This window comes from Acipenser ruthenus, chromosome 10 (genome assembly GCF_902713425.1).
Source record: "Acipenser ruthenus chromosome 10, fAciRut3.2 maternal haplotype, whole genome shotgun sequence".
Lineage (NCBI taxonomy): Eukaryota > Metazoa > Chordata > Actinopteri > Acipenseriformes > Acipenseridae > Acipenser > Acipenser ruthenus.
The window spans coordinates 13,561,078-13,579,868 of NC_081198.1; the positions used below are offsets into that span (position 1 = coordinate 13,561,078).

At 36.2% G+C, this 18,791-nt stretch overlaps 1 protein-coding gene across 3 annotated transcripts in view; it reads left to right on the forward strand.

The window, feature by feature from the left end:
- LOC117401547 (BMP/retinoic acid-inducible neural-specific protein 3-like) overlaps positions 1–18,219 on the forward strand; it is a 39,491-nt gene extending 21,272 nt beyond the window's left edge. Inside the window, exons 5-8 of one of the 3 annotated variants that reach the window (XM_034002316.3) lie at positions 3,736–3,841; positions 4,114–4,350; positions 11,401–11,623; positions 13,808–18,203. In XM_034002316.3, the coding sequence (XP_033858207.1) occupies positions 3,736–3,841; positions 4,114–4,350; positions 11,401–11,623; positions 13,808–14,924 (1,683 nt within the window). In that variant the 3' untranslated portion in view covers positions 14,925–18,203. Of the gene's footprint in view, positions 1–3,735; positions 3,842–4,113; positions 4,351–11,400; positions 11,624–13,807 lie in introns of all 3 variants that reach the window. The other 2 variants (XM_059031821.1, XM_034002319.3) reach the window with 2 other exon arrangements.
- The last annotated feature ends 572 nt before the right edge of the window (positions 18,220–18,791 follow it).

Genomic DNA, 18,791 nt, shown 5'->3' on the forward strand with positions numbered 1-18,791 from the left:
AAACAATTATTTCTAAAAAAGTGATATGCCTGCACAAGTATTATAATGTTATTATAATGCTGCCATTGGAACAAAATTATGTTAATTATATTTATATAATGCTGCCATTGAAAAAAAAAAATTATGTTGTGATCTATATTATAATGCTACCGTTGTAAACACATTGTTGTTATTTAAGTTCGATTGAAACTGTATTTCCGTTCATCATAATCACAATAAAAAAGTGTGTATTTAAAAAAAAAATAGCAAAAATTGTTTTGAAAACTGTCCAAATTGCGTATTTGAGGGTAATGTATTATTTGAGTGTTATTTGGGGATTTTAGGTGTTTGTTGTGATGGAGAGGTGCATGTGGGAGAAAAAAACACCTACAACTGGTAGAACATATCTGCCATAAAAAATCTTAAAAGCTAATGCTTTTCAACAAAAGAGACAATAGCTTGTGTTTGCAAAGTAAATTAAAAGGAGAGTTATTAGTTATTTTAAAAGGCACATAGCTTTTTTTTACATCACAAGCAACTCCAAATATATCTTACCTTTGTTGTGAGAAAACTCCCTGTCCTTTTACAGGGTTATATACTATTGCTTTGTTTTGCTTTTTAACAGAATGTATAATTACGTTTCTTAGCCAAATGCCATGTCTAAAAGTTTCGTCACTACCGTATTGGCTCAAGGAAGTGGTGCATTTTTTTTCTACGACTGTATTACTCAAAATAAAAAAAAATGCCATACTCATTATGAATATTCGTTTGTACTTGTACTCGGGCACACCCCTAGTAGGTACCAAGACAAATGGTGTGGACACGCTGCAGATTTAACGTTTACCTTTTTTAGGGAAACTTCTGATTTATGAAGATACTGAAAGGCCTTCTAGTAATTACTGTTAAGCAGTATGGCTAATGTGCACTGAGTGATTTATGTAAATGCATTGATTTTTATATAAACCCATTTGGGTTAAAAGTTACAGTGCAAGCACATTAGGTGCAACATCAGAATCAGTTTATTGTATCTAATTTGAATTTCACAATTTAGGATGATATGCCTTTTAGTTTGCTATTTATACTAAAAGTCTAAAAAAAAAAAAAAAAAAAAAAAAAAAACACCCTGTGGCAGGGTAGAAGCCCTGCATGTAAATAGTATGTTTTGCTTGTGTCTTGTTCCATCCCTGCCAGAATCCACGTGTGGAATGTGGCTGGGTCCTAAATGATGGTCATTCAAGCCCCAGCCACATGGTATAAAAGGAAGCTAGACGCTTTGATATTTATTGTTAAATACATAACTTCAGCTTCACTGAAGGTGAATGCCCAGCCTGACCAAGAGAAGAGTGTTTTGTTTCAATTATTTATTTTTGTTCCAGTTTTATTTGTTAATAAAAGTGCGCAGCAGCACTTAAACTGCAGCTTTCCAGCCTCTCTGTCTCCTTCCTGCCGATAAGAGCCTTGGCCGTGACGCTATCCTGCTACACCACCCTGTTTCAATAGAGTAATACATCTGTAGATGTGGTGTCTCCTTTTGTAATACAGTGATTTTCTTCTGAGGATTTAAATGCAAATATAGTCAACAAAATCCTGACTTCATGAATCTGGACAAATTATCAGTTAAGGTTTTTTGGGGTTTTTTTTTCAGATTATCCTGTCTAGCATTTAAACACACCTGAATATATATTCTTTTTTTTGTTTTAGGATTTGTCTGTAATTCTGGTACTGGGACTCAAACATGAATCTCTATGTTCCCCAGTGCTTGCTAGATCACAGCATGCCTATGCTGGGTTGTTTGGTTTAAAAAAAAACAACTCATCTTGCACTGCACTTTAGAAGCCATTTTATAATTTAATGATTTCTAGTGTGAAACTTTTCATCAGATAATAGCTTCTGTGGCACCATGTTTTATAATAAATACAGCCTATTACACTTCATTAAAACTCAAAAGAAGACCCTTTTGTCATACACACTGGATTTTGGACTGGGTTTTCCACTTTTACAATTATCAAATATCTCTGTGGTTACCCAAGTGAATAGTCTTGGTGATGCACTTCAACTGGGGGAGTTACTCCATATTTACATAAAAAGGGGAAAAACAGTGTATGCATGGTGGTATTGTGCAGGTAAAATAATTTATGTATTCATACAATATTGCTAACAAATTTCAGAATTTCACAAATATATGCATATTAAAGAGGAAGTAGCTGGGTACCTAAAATATAGCATTACATTCCCCATGTGTTGCTACAACTATTTAAATAACATACCTGTAATTGTTCTATTCATTGTTAACATCCTGACAACTTTTTACACTTATAACTTCAAACTGTCGTTTCTAAGCTCTTTTCAAAATGGCCAATGTGTTTTTAGCAATGCTCTTTGATGGTCATTACTGGTGTTCTAAGTGTGTAATTACATGGAAACGGACTGTGCCAAGATGTTCTCAAGGTCATTTTCATGTACTTGAGCCATTGATAGCTACCCCCTTGTTACAATGTTACTACACAGCTGTCCTGTAATTGAAGTGCTCCCAAAGTCTTTGGAACTGTCAGTATTTCTGTTTAAAATAAATGAATAAATACATAAATAAATAAATAAAACCAAATGAAAACTATGTCACATTTCCGGACACAGCTTAATCTACATTAAAATGATGTAGCCTAGGCCTTTTTAAGGACTATATATTTTTGTATTTTAATCTACTGTTCTTTAAATAGTAGTACCTCCTTTAAAAAAAAAAATTGCACTTCGATGAAATGTAACCTAAGGTGACCCCATCAGACTTGGATCTTTTTAAATTAAAAAAAGAAAGCAAGAAAAAGAAGATGGCTTCAGTGTCTAATGCCTTTTCTTATCATTCTGCAGCCTTTCCAGCCTAAGATCAAATGTCATCTGACAGGTTAAAGCCAAGAAGCGTGCAAATCTAATGGCAATGTGGTGCTGCACCAATAATGAGAACACTGTATCAATTAGATGTACTGTATATAAAAAAAGGAAATAAAATAGCTTCAACCTAGCTTCCACGAAGTTAATAAGGACACAGTGAAGTTACCACCATGAATGAATGTGCACAAAAGTTTCACTGAAACATGTCAGTCAATATGGTAACTAAGAAATGCTTAAACATTGAATGCTGCAGCCCGAGAAACAGACATAGCAGGAACAAATACAACACAAAAATAAACATTCCCAGTGGAACATTTATAATGAGGTAATTATAAGCGAGAAAGGTATCTCTCTGCCTGAAAAGAACCACCCACTCACTGCTTAAGAAATTAGTTTCATCTAGGGATTCTAGATTCTTCTTCATTTTCTCCACAGTAGTGCAATTATCATTTGGATGATATAATGACTAAGAGTGTATGTATATAGTGGTACCTGATTCTTTCTTAATTAACAAGAATAATAGAAAGCATTTGTATTGCCTAATTTGTTGTATTTTATAATTTGTTTACAGAACCATCAAGGTTTTATTCCCATACTGTATCATTATAAAATGGTATAGATATAGATTAAGAAAAAACTTATGTAAAAACACCCACTTAGTAAATGGCAAATAAAAACATGTGTTAACCGGTCACTTTAAGATAGATACAGGTATTACACATTTTAGATTACATGTATTAAACACAAATCTTAATTAACAAAGTGTGGTGCATCTAACTGGTTCCAGTCCTTGTTGATTTACTCCATTTGTCTTCTTAGTATTTGGATTAATGGCTTAATAAAGTAGAGATTGTATTTGTTGTTTCCCAGGTAACTGAAACTCGTACTGGTCCCCTTGGATGCAGTAACTATGACAACCTTGACTCTGTTAGCTCTGTTCTGGTTCAGAGTCCTGAAAACAAAGTCCATTTGCAAGGTAGGTGTCACTTTTTGTATAACGGGGGAGACTGTGTGTGTATTTATGTCAGAAAAATGTATTTCTTCTTCTGTTTGTTTTTATTATGACTGATATTTACTGACATATCCAAAATTGCTTTTGTCATATACTGTATAAACTAAAGCACAGAGTGCAGACATTTCTGATGTTTTCAGTCAGCACAGCATTCTATTGTATCATATACCATCATCATTTCAATATTGCTATTGTTATTATTGTTATTATTATTATTATTATTATTATTATTTAAGGTCTGCAGGTCATTCTCCCAGGCTATCTGAAGGGACGCTTTGTGCAAGCTGCTCTCAGTTACATTGCCTGTAACACAGAAGGTGGATTTATCTGTAAGGGCAACGACTGCTGGTGCCGGTGTGACCACAGCTTCCCAGAATGCAACTGTCCTTACATGGACATTCAAGCAATGGAGGAAAGCTTGATTCGAATAAGTGAGGCTTGGGCCACCCTCTACAAGGAGTTTGAAGATGCAGGTAAAAATACAATAATGGAACCAACTTCTAAAGATATGTGTTTATGAACCAGTATCACATAAATCCAGGCTCTTGTGATGGAATATAACTTTAGCAATCTGGCAGTTGATGACTTTTGTCAATACAGAAAGTAGACTAAGGGCCTCATTCACTAAACTACGGTAAATGACTAGAATTACCGCATGGCAGGGGGAAGCCACACCGAGCGCAAAAATGAACCAGTGGTAGCTCTATTCACTAAGCTAATTATATGCACAAATAAAGCGAGCTAAATGATTAATTTGCAAGTTGTCACAACGCGCAGAATTATGCATGAGGTTTACATACACTGTAATATAGTATATATATATATATATATATATATATATATATATATATATATATATATATATATATATATATATATATAAGGGTGCTCGAAAAAGAAAAGATAAGTACGGTTCTGAGTTTGTCACAATGACAGGGACCAAGGAAGGACAGTGAGGAATCTAAAGTTTACAGATCAGGAGCTAAATGTGTTAGCAGAAGAAGTGGTGGGGAATTATGAAAGGCTTTTTGGTGCTAAATCAACAAGAACATTAACTTCAATGAAACATTAAGGACAATATAAATGCGCTCCGTTGGAAGAGGGCAGGGGTCTTGTCCCGAAACACAGCATCCTGCGAGACAGTCAAAGCAGAGAAAGTAATTGTTAGTGGAACATTTATGTTTAACATTACAAATCAAATAAGTATTTGTTTGTCCAACTTGATCTCCGTCTGATTTATTTTGTAATACTAATCAAAAGTCAGCAAAGCATTCGCACAGTCAATTAAAAGTACACTATTTACATTTTAAAAGGTGTTTGGCGAATCGTCACTTTAACATTAGATGCCATTTGATTGCTTGTATTTATGACTGCACCTCAACTCGCACTCTGTGTACATTCATTCATTGGACATGTTCAGTTTATTTTGTAAATTTTAAAGCTATTTAAAGCATAGTTTAAGCATATTTAAAGCATAGTTAAATATCACAAGTACATGGTGACTATATACATATATTAACATAGCTGAAAGTGTTACATCTTCATATATCCCGGACTGTCTGAGGATGTACGAGTACATGATAACATTGGAACTCGAGTCGCTATTGAAACCATCTTTAAAAATAAAACAAGCTTTTGCTGGAAACAATAGTCGTTTAAAATGGTCTGTTTTGGCTGCAAAAAAAAAGTAACAAATCAGACAATAGATTTTTTTAAAAACAACCTTGAAATGACAAATTCAGCAACATTTTTTTTTTAAACCTTTAAAACGTATGTTGACACATTAATTACAATGACCATGTCATTCCCATAGACTATTTTGCTGCCTTTAATCCCAAAATATTAAACACAGAGAAACGTTAACTGCAAACCTGAAATGACAAAACCGAAGCTTTTGTATTTTTCTTTATAAAAGATACTTTAGGGAGATACTCTCGTCTGAGTGTCACTGTTAGGCATGGCTCCACAATTCTGGATTTTTTAAATAAAAAAAACTTTGGAATATTTCATTGACCAGCCATTGTATCGGTATATTCGCTCCACTAAAGGCTACCACTAATTCAAACGTGTTGACAATACGTGTTTCTCCACTTTCTGCGCTCTTTTTAAACAATTCTGTGATTGTGAATTGCTTTTTCAGTAATTATTTAGCCTGCACTTCAAGTTTGATTTTCTTGTTTTTGTGTACTGCGCTGTCAAGATGCTTGTCAATAGTAGCCTACATTTTCTTGGATGATTCAAAGACACATTACAAGTTGAGCAAAACAGTATCCCACCATCTGCATGCAACGTCCCCTTTTCGTAGCTCTGAACGTGATCTTCTGTTGAAATGTATTTAGCTTTTTTTGATTTGACAGCAGCTGTCTGCATTTTTAATGTTAATCATACACTGCAAGCTAATACATCAACAATATCTAAACAACCATTTTAAATTTCCTGCCACTGACTCGCATGTTACATCATTGCACAGTACAGGATTTTACCAATCATGAATCCAGTATTTGTTTGACCCTGTTGCCTTAGTAACCAAATGCACGGCATTGACACCAGATTGTGTACAGCTAGTGTAGCGCTGCTTCTACTTGATAAAAGTATGACATGAACAGGGGAGGAGAAGAGTAATGTAAAATACTGCAAAGAAAATGAAATGCCTATTTTCATGGTAGGCAGTCAAATACACGATTTCTGCGAAATTCGTGATATTGTGAATTCGATCACCTCTTCCTCACACAACCCTAGTAACGTCTGCCTGGTCCGAAATACTCTCTCCCTGACTCTTCTTCTCGCTGTCCTGTGCAGCTCTTCTGCTGGTTCTGTGACACCGCCTGGTTTCAATAAGCGGTACTTTTAACACACGCTGAGGCACCTATTAAATTTAGCGTCCTTAAGTGAATATGGTTTGCATATCAGATACTTCCCTTGCGGTATTTTGTGACGGAATTTGCATGCATTTCCACTCATTAACATTATTCATTATAATTAAATGATTCAAACACGGTACTTTTTCCATGTGCTTTTTTCCACACGCTAGGTTACCTGCCACTGGTTAGTGAATACAGCAGGTGTACAAAGCACTGTTTAGTGAATGAGGCCCTAAATGTCTACATGTTTGCCTGTCGGATCAGAAGTCAAGCTAAAGGGCACATTGTACAGTAGTATTTTATTACATTTCTGTATGATTGGGGCCATTTATTTGTATTGTATTTTGTTATATTGTATTAAGTCATTATTCATCTGACCATTATCTTGCTTGGATTTTAGGGGAGCCATTAATGTGAAGCAGGTGTGTTTTTAAGTCAAAGTACATTTGCTTTATTTAAATATCCTGTTGTGGAATGGCATTAACAGCTGTTTTTGACTTTCCCACAAATCTGTTAAGTAGTGTGACTTGTTTCTAAGCAGTAAAAACAGCACAATAATAGTTATAGTTTTGGGCTGTACCGAATTTACTAAGTCAATGTCAATTGCCTCAATTATGTACAGCTAAAACACATCACAGTATTTGTAAATAGTATCCTTACAATATAAAACCAAGTTCCCTTTCCAAAAAGCATTAGCATACAGCAGTCAGTGCAAGATTTAAGCCTTCATCAGCATACTAATGAAGTTTCATGAATGCTGCACAGCATTTTAAATTCTTACTGCAAAAGAGTACTGTTTCAATTTCATGCATAACTACGCATGCAATCAGTCTGTGTCCAAAATGTTAAAGGCACAGTGGGTTCCGCAGTTGATATGTTTTTTAGGGTTCTTAATTTTTAAGACAAACAGGTGATGTAATTTCTGCTCTTTGTGTGCCAACATGAAGGCAGCAAATATTTGCATTTAGTTCCTCCAAATATATAAACATATTTTAACCACATTAATGTTTATTTAATTGGGCGCAGCTTTAGTTGCATTGCTCCATCCTTATGGAATTCTCTGCCCAGCTACATTCTAATTCTACTTCAGTTTCTCAGTTTAAAACTTCTCTCAAAACTCTTCCCTTGCTTCCTAGGTTTTAAGAAATATGAAGTGAGACATTTTTATCTTGTTTTTATTCTTATGCTGTTTACCGATGTATTTGGAAAATTCTGTATTTATCTTGTTTATAAATGTGTGGACATTTTATTGTGCAGCACCTTGGGACATTTTGGTGTGAAAGGCGCTATATTTAAATTAAAGTTATTATATAAATGGAATGCACTTACCAGCAATTAACTACCTGGTGTACCGATGTTGCCACAACTGATTTCATGGAGAAGAGCAGTCTGTTTTTTTAAGTTATTGTCATTTGTAAATATGACAACAGCAAGAAAAGGAAACAAGATCATATTGGAGTATTAAAGTACATACAAGTTGGACGAAAAGGCACAGCATTTGGAACAAAACAAACAAAAGGTAAAGTACCTTGAGCAAGGTACTTTACCTAGATTGCTCCAGTAAAAACCCAACTGTATAAACGGGTAATTGTATGTAAAATAATGTGATATCTGTATAATGTGAAATAATGTATAATGTGATATCTTGTAGCAATTGTAAGTCGCCCTGGATAAGGGCGTCTGCTAAGAAATAAATAATGATAATAAGTATTAACCCCCCTTGGACTTTTCCACATTTTGTAGTGTTACAACCTGGAATTAAAATGGATTTAATTAGGATTTTTTGTCACTGATCTACACAAAATAGTCCATAATGTCGAAGTGGGGAAAAAAATCTACATCTTTTTCAAAATTATTTACAAATAAAAAACTGAAAAGTCTTGATTGCATAAGTATTCACCCCCTTTGCTGTGACACCCCTAAATAAGCTCTGGTGCAACCAATTGCCTTCAGAAGTCACATAATTAGTTGAATGGAGTCCACCTGTGTGCAATTAAAGTGTCACATGATCTCAGATTAAATACACCTGTTTCTGGAAGGCCCCAGATTTTGTTAGAGAGGATATCTAAACAAACAGCATCATGAAGACCAAGGAGCTATCAAAACAAGTCCAGGATAAAGTTCTGGAGAAGCACCAATCAGGGTTGGGTTATAAAAAAATATCCCAAACTTTGAACATCCCCCGGAGCACCGTTAAATCCATTATTAAAAAATGGAAAGAATATGGCACAACCGCGACTCTGCCTAGAGAAGGCCGTCCACCAAAACTCAGTGACCAGGTAAGGAGGGCATTAGTCAGAGAAGCAACCAAGAGGCCAATGGTAACTCTGAAGGAGCTGGAGAGATCCACAGCTGAGATGGGAGAAACCGTCCATGGGACAACTATAACACGGACGCTCCACAAAGCTGGGCTTTATGGAAGAGTGGCTGAAAAAAAAACATATTTAATCCCGTTTGGATTTTGCCAAAAGGCATGTGGGAGACACAGCAAACATGTGGAAAAAGGTTCTCTGGTCTGATGAGACCAAAATTGAACTTTTTGGCCTGGGACTGGGGCGGAGGTTCACCTTCCAGCAGGACAATGACCCTAAACACACAGCCAAAGCTACACTGGAGTGGTTTAAAAACAAGAACCTGAATGTCTTAGAATGGCCCAGTCAAAGCACAGACCTCAATCCGATTGAGAATCTGTGGCAAGACTTGAAAATTGCTGTTCACCAATGGTCCCCATCCTACTTGACCTTGAGCAATTTTGCCAAGAAGAATGGGCAAAAATTGCAGGATCCAGATGTGCAAAGCTGCTAGAGAATTACCCAAAAAGACTCACAGCAGTAATTGCTGCCAAAGGTGTTTCTACCAGGTATTGACTCAGGGGGGTGAATACTTATGCAACCAACAAATGTCTTTTTCTTTTGTTTAATTAACTTTTGTGTCACAATAAAAAATATTTTGCACCTTCAAAGTGTTAAGTATGTTGTGTAAATCAAATGGTAAAAATCCCAATTAAATCCATTTTAATTCCAGGTTGTAACACTACAAAATGTGGAAAAGTCCAAGGGGGGTGAATACTTATGCAAGGCACTGTATGTGGAACATAATCGTAGAATGAGACTAAAATGATCTAATAAAACAATGAGCCTCGTGTCTATATAGGTTTAAGATTGGGTTCTGCATCCCAGTCTTGGATATGGGAGTTCTTCATTTTTTATTCCCTGCTGCATTAATTACATATGAGCTTACAAGCAGCTTTATTGACTATATCTGCAATATTGTCACAATTGAAAACATTACACAGTACTTTGAAATGCTGTAGCCCACATTAATCTTCCATAAAAAATGCATTTATTGTCAGAACAGCACTAAATATTACAGCAATAACAGCCAATGGATGAGTGTAGTCAGCATAATGTTTTGATATTATTGCCAGTTGAGGTCACCCTGCTGTGACTGTTATTACTGAACGTAAATTAAAATTGGAGACTGGTTTTATAATATGTTTGAGAACAATACATTTCCAAAGCTCTTCTTTTTAATAAGTCCAGGTGGTCTCAGTATGGCCCCAAGTGTACACGTGTGCTAATATCAAACCAATTTAAACGGTCCCTCGTTCTGGGAAAAGTTAGTATTTGCACAAATAATGCCTAAGACTGAAATAGCCACTTAATGAATTCCTCGCTCTTAAATGAGAAATGGTACCCAAAAGAGTTATGTATTGCACTCATACACTAGATATTTTGAAAGATTTTACTTAAGGTTTGTTTGCACCCTTTTAAAGCAGACCCAGAACAGTACTTTATTATATACAGAAATAAAAACTGGATTTTCAAAAACCAGTGTTATTGTATCAAACTTGTGGTATAGTAACGAGAGCTTTAGTAGCAAGTGATTTTCAAACAAAATGTGTTAATTAAATCAATACATTAATGCTTTGAAATTGAGTCGATGAGGTTGTTAATGAACGCATTTCTCGTTAAAAAGCTTAATTGTCGCAGGTCACATACATTACTGCCTGTCTCAACAACTAAATAAGGGGAACTCGTTAATCAAAATGGATGTTAACGAGATCAAGAAAAATTAATGGAAGCAGAATTTACTGTTATGGAAACTGCTAGCGTACAGCGAGATGGCTCCCTCTCCAGAATATTTATTTTGTGTATAATTTATATACTACAAATATTGAATTGTCTAGGTAGTCTCTGTATTGTCTGCGTTTCAGCCGCGGTCTGTTAAATTTCTGTTTCAAGGTGAGTTATAGTCTTTTGTTAATTAAAACCTTCCTTTTCCAAGTGCAAATTAACTCCTGATAAATTATGACATTAACACAGATTTGCTTTTAAATTCCCACGCGTACAAAAGAAATAGTCGCAAGAAGCCCTGCTCATTAAGATAGTAACATTATTTCGGAAATCACGTTAGCATGATTATTTAATAACAAGATAGGCATAGCAACCTCTTGAAAATGCCAAAATCAATACTACATAATGATTTGTTTATTAACACTGGAGTTATCATTTACGACTTTTTGAAAATCCTGCCCTTTGAGTCATGTTCAGATAGCATTAGCTTGGAAAATTCCACAAAACTAAAACAAACTTACCAGTAGTTTGACAAACTTTTTGACAAGATATGTCTTTATCTTTACTTGTTGTTTACTTTTAACAGATGAGTTTAAAATGTTTCTGAAAAGACTACCACAGAACTATTTCCTGAACATCTCAACGTTACAACACCTATGGTCAATGGACTCTGGCTTTCAGCGGCGGTATGATGTGCTTGAAAACAGCATGAAAGCTCTCTACAGTAAGGCACAAAGAGTTGTCTACAAGCTCTTCGCTCTTAGTAAAAGGTGTCAGAAACAGCCCCAAGTCGCTCTGACAAGAGAGAGGTAGGTACTGTTGTACACTGGGAACATTCTGTAAGTTCATATTCATTGAATATCCTGAACTTGTGCATGCATGGGGCTATATATTAAAACCCAATCTCAAGAGACAAAATAGATGTAGAAATAGTATCAATGTGCCCTATATTGTTGAACATGATTAAAAGTCAATTCAACCACCAATTACCTCCACTTCGTATACATTCCACTATCTTCCCTCTCTAATTCTAGTGTCACTGGGGAATACAAACAGATGTATTTTTTATTGACATTTTTCAGGAGGGTGGTATTTTGGTTTGGGATTTGAAAACATTAATATAGCAGATCTAATGATTTTATTAAAAAAACAAATCCTGTAAAACCATTTCTCATAGTCGAGCTATGACTTAAATTAATATCTTATGTACCAGTATAAATATAAATGTTGGCTAACCTGAGACTGATAATAAGTGGGTTTCACAGTAGCCAATGATATTTATTATAATGCTGGGATAATCTTCTTGAAAAAAGCACAGTTTAATTTCCCTGGTTTAAAAGTGTCAAAGTTTGGGGAATTGCTTTGTTAAATTACATTTTCAGAAAGGATTACAACTCGGGTAGGTGCAAATTGATCCCTATTAGAGTTGCCTTTAAGTGAGCAGAAAGCTTTGATCGAAGTAGCATAGTACAGTACATTCTAGCTAGAGAATCATTAAAATAATAATTGTATTGGAATTAGAAAGTATAATGCAACTAGTACAACATAGGTCAGCTATTTTGACGGTCAAATTGGGAGCAAGAAGAGTGAAGAATGTTCTCTGTTAGGCATTGGTTAATCCATGCGTACATAAATTCTAAATGAAATTATCTATTTCCTGTCTTGTAAAGGAACTTTTTAATAGGGATAGTTCTAAAAAGGTAAGTGTGTTTGAAGTCTGATTGATTAGTGCATCAGTGTGACTGTAGCTGCAACAGGGACTTCTAAGAGTGGCAAACCTCCAAAAACTGGTGATCTGTCTAAATAAAAGCTAGAAGCTTGCCTTTAAGTAGGCTTGCTGCTATTCGATTTTTTTTAGACACGCTGTTTAAAAGTATTTTTTTCACAGTAAAACAGGTTTAAAAGGCACTGCATATCAACAGGACACTCAGTACTGCATCTCCAGCCCCCGCCCCACCCCTCGTTCGCTGTTTTTTTCACATACCTCTTGATAGTAGTGCATACTGATAAATAATCTCCTGATCACTCGTTTTATCACCAAACTCCTCAATAATGCGATCCAAGTCATTATTTTATTACTATAACATCTAAGAAAAGCTCTGCAAATGTCTGTGATATTCTTTGAGCGCTGGATGCAGAAGCAGCTATGTTGTTTGTTTATGTCTGTGTTATCTCTGTGGTGCCGGGGCTATGTGTATTGCTCAGATCTGCCCCCTTTTTTTTCGGCTTCTCTCGGCTCCTATCGGTCTCACTCGGCCATTGAATGGTGTTCTCTGCTTTTTCCGGAGAAAAAACTACTAGAGACCTGTGTTTTACGTCTTTTTGATGACTTCAAAGGGTTAAAAGCTGTGTTTATCTATGAATGTCATCTGGTTCACAGTGCACGGAGGTCTGCAGGAAGAAATTATGCATAGAAAAACAAATGCATTATGTAGGGAAGAGAGGGTCCTGCTGTGCACACTTGAACTCTGTATCACCATGTACTTTAATAAAGACTGCATGAGAACAGACATTGCTGGCAAACAGGCCATGAAGTTATGCATTTTCACAGATTATATTACAGCCTTTATGTAAATGGTATAACATGGTATAGCAGTTCAAACTTATGTTAATTACATTAAAAACCTGGGTAAGAGTAGACTAATGTAAATAGCAAGTAATCTATAGATGGGGTGTTATTTAGAAGCTAAACTAGTATTACTGTATAATATGGTCTAACATAAAGAAACAATTGCTTATAGTTGCTTATTACAAATCCTATTAAAACCATAGTGGAATCATGGCAATGCTCAGGTAACCAGGGTAAATCACATGCATGTAAGTTATGGTGGAGCAGTATACAAAATAGTAAACTACAAAATGTAAACAACATGTCATCCAAAAGGAAATCACTTGTTTTGGTGCTTTATATACAGTCCATACCAATTACCCTGTAATATTTGCAATCCAAATAACCTGTTATATTGCTCATTCATTATTTATTTTATCTTTAGACCGCTGACCTATTGGTTGAGATATATTCAATCATTGCTTTACTGCACAGAGAACAACCAAGAGGGGTCGTTTTCTGAAGAAACTCACAGCTGCCTTTGTGCCTATGATCACAGTTCCTGTCAAGTGACCATTCCATGTGCAATAGGAGAAGGGCAAGGCTGTGCAGCCTGTGCTTCTGACAACCACACCCGCTGTGGCAACTGCAACCCCGGGTATATGCTGAGCCAGGGGACCTGTAAACCTGAGGTGGCTGACTCAACAGAAAACTACCTTGGATTCGAGACAGACCTACAGGATCTTGAATTGAAATACCTCTTGCAAAAAACCGACAGAAGACTTGAGGTCCATGCCATCTTTATCAGCAATGACATGCGCCTCAACAGCTGGTTTGACCCTTCATGGCGGAAACGCATGCTCCTCACCCTCAAGAGCAACAAGTACAAGTCCAACCTTGTTCACATGCTTTTGGGTATATCCATTCAGATTTGTCTCACGAAAAACAGTACTCTAGAGCCTGTGCTGGCTTTATATGTCAACCCTTTTGGAGGCAGTCACTCTGAGAGTTGGTTTATGCCTGTTAATGAGAACAGTTTTCCTGACTGGGAACGGACTAAGGTTGAACCTCCCCTGGAGTGTTACAATTGGACCTTAACTCTAGGGAACAAGTGGAAAACGTTTTTTGAGACTGTTCACATCTACTTGAGGAGTCGTATCAAGGAACCTGATGTTAATGGCAATGACAGCGTTTATTATGAACCTCTGGAGTTTATGGATTCATCAAGGAATTTGGGCTACATGAAAATAAACAGCATCCAGGTGTTTGGTTACAGCATGCCCTTTGATCCAGAAGCTATTCGAGATCTGATTTTACAACTCGATTACCCCTATACTCAGGGATCGCAGGATTCTGCTCTGTTGCAGCTGCTGGAGATTCGAGACCGTGTTAATAGACTGTCACCCCCTGGTCAGCAGAGCTTGGACCTCTTCTCTTGCCTGCTTCGTCACCGACTCAAACTGGCCACCAGTGAGGTGATGCGGATCCATTCCTCTTTGCAGTCTTTCAATGCCAGATTGCCAAACTCTGTGAATTACGAAACAACAAAATTGTGTGGTTAACCTGACAGCTGAAGCCCGATGTAAGAAACATGATGTCAATAAATGGAGACGGTTCCAACTTATATATGTGAAAACTGTTTGAGGAGATCTGTACTGTATGTGTGAAAAAAAAGAAGAAAAAAAAACTTTTACCAATCTGTAAAAAACGTATACAAATAGTCCAAATAACACCACTAAATATAGTGCTAAGTAATTAAAAAAAATAGAGACCAAACAACAGTAACTTCCACTTTTAAATACATTTGTTTGTACTTTTTATATGTTCTGTTGCAACCATGATGATATGCTTTCCATCATAGGTGAAGACATAAAGTGTTATCAGTAAAGTTTTGTAGATTAACTATTATTATTAAAAAATAAAATTGAAAAACCATGGTGTGATTGTTTTTTGAAAAAAGGATTTTACTGCGGTGAATGCTATAATGAATAATATTTGCTAGCCATACAAAAACATTAGACTCTCAAGTCAGGGATTTTATTATTCATTGACAAGATGCCTAAAGGAAGATTTGATTTGCTGATTAAATAAAAATGTGTCTCCAGTGAGTTGTAACTTCATTTTCCTGCAAGCTCATTTGATTGTATATAGAATTGTATACAAAATGAGTTATGGTTGCCATTCCCCAGTTCAATTGGTCAAGTGCATCCCATACGGTCCTAATTGGATGGAGATGTGGCAATTGGAATGGCCTGGAGGGTGTTTTAAAAAAAAAGACCCTTACTGTGCTTTACAAATCGAACAAACACACTTGTCCAATGAATATGGTCAGCAACTCCTATGAAAAAAATACATAATGCAATTCAAGGCAGAAGTGAATCTGCCGTGATATTCAGGCATGACTAGCCTATAACTTTGGCCTACCAAATACTTATCTCAGATCAGCTAAGCGCTGATGTGCAAGGCTATCCCAAAACAAAGAAAAAAAGGGCACTCATGCTCTTGCTATTAGTATTAGACACTCCTGCACATACTCAATGTAAAAACACTCCAATAACATTATACAGTACTGTAATATTATTGTGCTACAATTCCATTTCTACTTCAGATACCAAGGATGCTTCAATGTGAGTGAGGAACAGAGTGAGGTAACAGTCTACAAGCACAACAGGTTAGGGGATTTTGTAGTGGAGGTTTATGTTAAATGAATTGCTTTAACAACCAATAGAATATTAGCAAAAGCTGGGAAGAGTCCGTCACCCCAGCAACCAGTGGCAGCACTCAGTCAAGGTGAGTTAAAATGTTTGTGGAGATGAAAAAAATATGTCGGCTTATCTAGGAATTTACCAAATACAACTGACGGAGGTGGAGCATGACGACAAAAACAGATTGTGATGGCCTTCTGTTATGTGACTGTAAATTCCTCTGGTTTGTATGGTGTTTTGTGTTGAATAAAATTGTATGTAGAATGGCATTAATTAATATCAACAATGACTGTAACCTTTTTAAGTAGTCCATTTTAAAATCTACAACAGAATTAGATCTGATCACAAGTTCTGTATGATTAATGTGTAAAGTTATATTTCTGCTTATGTTAAAGCTTCACCTCAAATCTGTAATACATGAAACAAAAATACAGCACATTTCCCAAATATAAACATGCTGTATAAGGAGATTCAAAGTAAGTATCCGTGTTAGCTTGTTGGGTCTGCAAACATGTATGCAACATTTTTAGGGGAAGGTACTGTACGATCTGTCATTCTCGATGGCTAACCAACCAAGGCACGTAAATATAAACTATGACCATTTTGCATTTGTTCATTACATTTTAATTACATTTCTGATAGATTTCATAGACCAAAACAAACATATATACAGCTTGCAAGCACATCTGAATCCCGACCTACAGTCACCACTGCTTTTCAGTTATGGGATTCCCTCATGCAGGGACTGATATGTGTGCTAAACATGTGATGGTTTTGTGTTATGAGCTAATTTTGAGACCAAAACTAAATTCAATTGGACTTGAAAGGCAATTAAGTTCACACTTAACACACTGAAGAGTGGGTTTGAGAAAGAAAAAAAATATAACAGTGAACAAGAGAAAACAATCTTCATCTTATACATCAATGTGAAGCAGCTATATTACCTGCATTAAGAGCAATATTCCACAGAGAGATCAATACTAATCTGGAAACGCTTCTCCTGCAAGAAACTGTTGGCTTGTGTCTGCCTCTTTCCTGCTGATATCAATTTAGATTTATTAAACAACGTATGTTTTCTGATTGATGTAGCTTATATAAACACAAATCAATTTTGAATTGTACTTCCAAAGCTGATGTACTGCCAAATTGCACCTTCCAGTCTTTGTTTTGCCTGCCAGATGTACAGTAGTGATCTCAGGATTTGAAGGCCCATAGAGTTTAATCTGAAAAATCAGTATCCCAGTCAAAGTGTCCAATGGTACTTATGTTATCATCTTTGATGCTGTTGATATCTGATGATAAACACATCTATATTTTTATTGGAAAAGCATATCTCCATTTTGTGAACAGATCATTCCCATCGGGAGGTACCTGTGAAACACAGGATATTTTACAGCAGAGAAAGCTCAGTGTTCTGCCCTAGCTTTCATTTTTACCGTAATGAGCACGCCTGGGTTAGGATGAAGACTTCAAACCCCCCAATGATGATGTAGCCACTGTGTTGAATGTGAAGCATAAACGTTCCACAGACATTTTTTCCAAAGATTGAGTGATTCCATGAGCAGTTAAATTGCCACTTTTAATATTACATTTCAGTGTATTTACATAATTTTACTACCATTAGAAAGATGTTTAAGTTGGTATATTAACGGTGGTATATTGACGATGATTTAATGAACTGTGATGGGCTCTCAGGGCTTGATGACTGTGATGGGCGCTCAGGGCGGGTGCTCGACAGCTACCTGCGCGAGGCCGGCTAGGAAAAACATCAACGATATCATGCATCCCAGTGCCACAGATGGGAAGTGGCTATGGGCCACCTCCCCCCGGGACGAGGCATGCTGCAAGGTGTGGCTGCGGAGGAGGAAGCCGCCAAAACAAAAGAAGCGCCACAGGAGAATAACAGATGGAGCATTTATGCTCTTGCTGATGACATGTTGGTTAGGGGCGGATTCTCCTTCCAGAAAAGCAACCAAGTTTACAAATCTGTTTTAATGTCCATATTACATGACAATAAAGTTCCAGAATATTTTAATGTGAAAGGATATTTTCCTGTTTTTTTCTTCCGTCAGGTCTTAACTTCACAAAAGTATTTTTTTACATCTATTTATTCAACTCTTGTTTTGTCTCATCTGCATTTATCTAGTGGGTGGGGGCTTGCAGATTTTATTAGTGTCACATGATTTGAATGGAATGAGTATGGCTGTTGATTCCCAATATGTATTAAAAGCCAGGTAAAGGCAGATTTAGATAAAAATTAAAATCCAGTACTGAAACAACAGAACCCAGAGGCACTCACAATGATTTAAAACACTATTAAACAGTAATAAAAATGTTACAAAGCAATCAAATTGATATTCAAATGTTTAAAGACTCTTTAAAGATCTAAAAACAGTTGCATTTTTCATAATCTCTTATTTATATTTGCCCAATATAATTTACAAAGACATTTTATTGTCTCTTTTCATCATAAGAAATTGATTTCAGTACTACAGCTTAGTGATGCAGGAAATAAGAAACATGAAAGCTGTTTATGGGACATTTATTATAGGGGGGATTTAATGTAACTATCTGTGGAAGGGTGGTGGGTGATTCACTGACACACAGGAGACAGAAGGTGTACTTGAAGCACCGCACAGGTGCCCAGTTTTATTATGCTGGGTGTAATGTTTTCTTTTAGCCTGCAGAGGGCGCTGTTCACCGTGGTCTGCCTACCAGCGATGA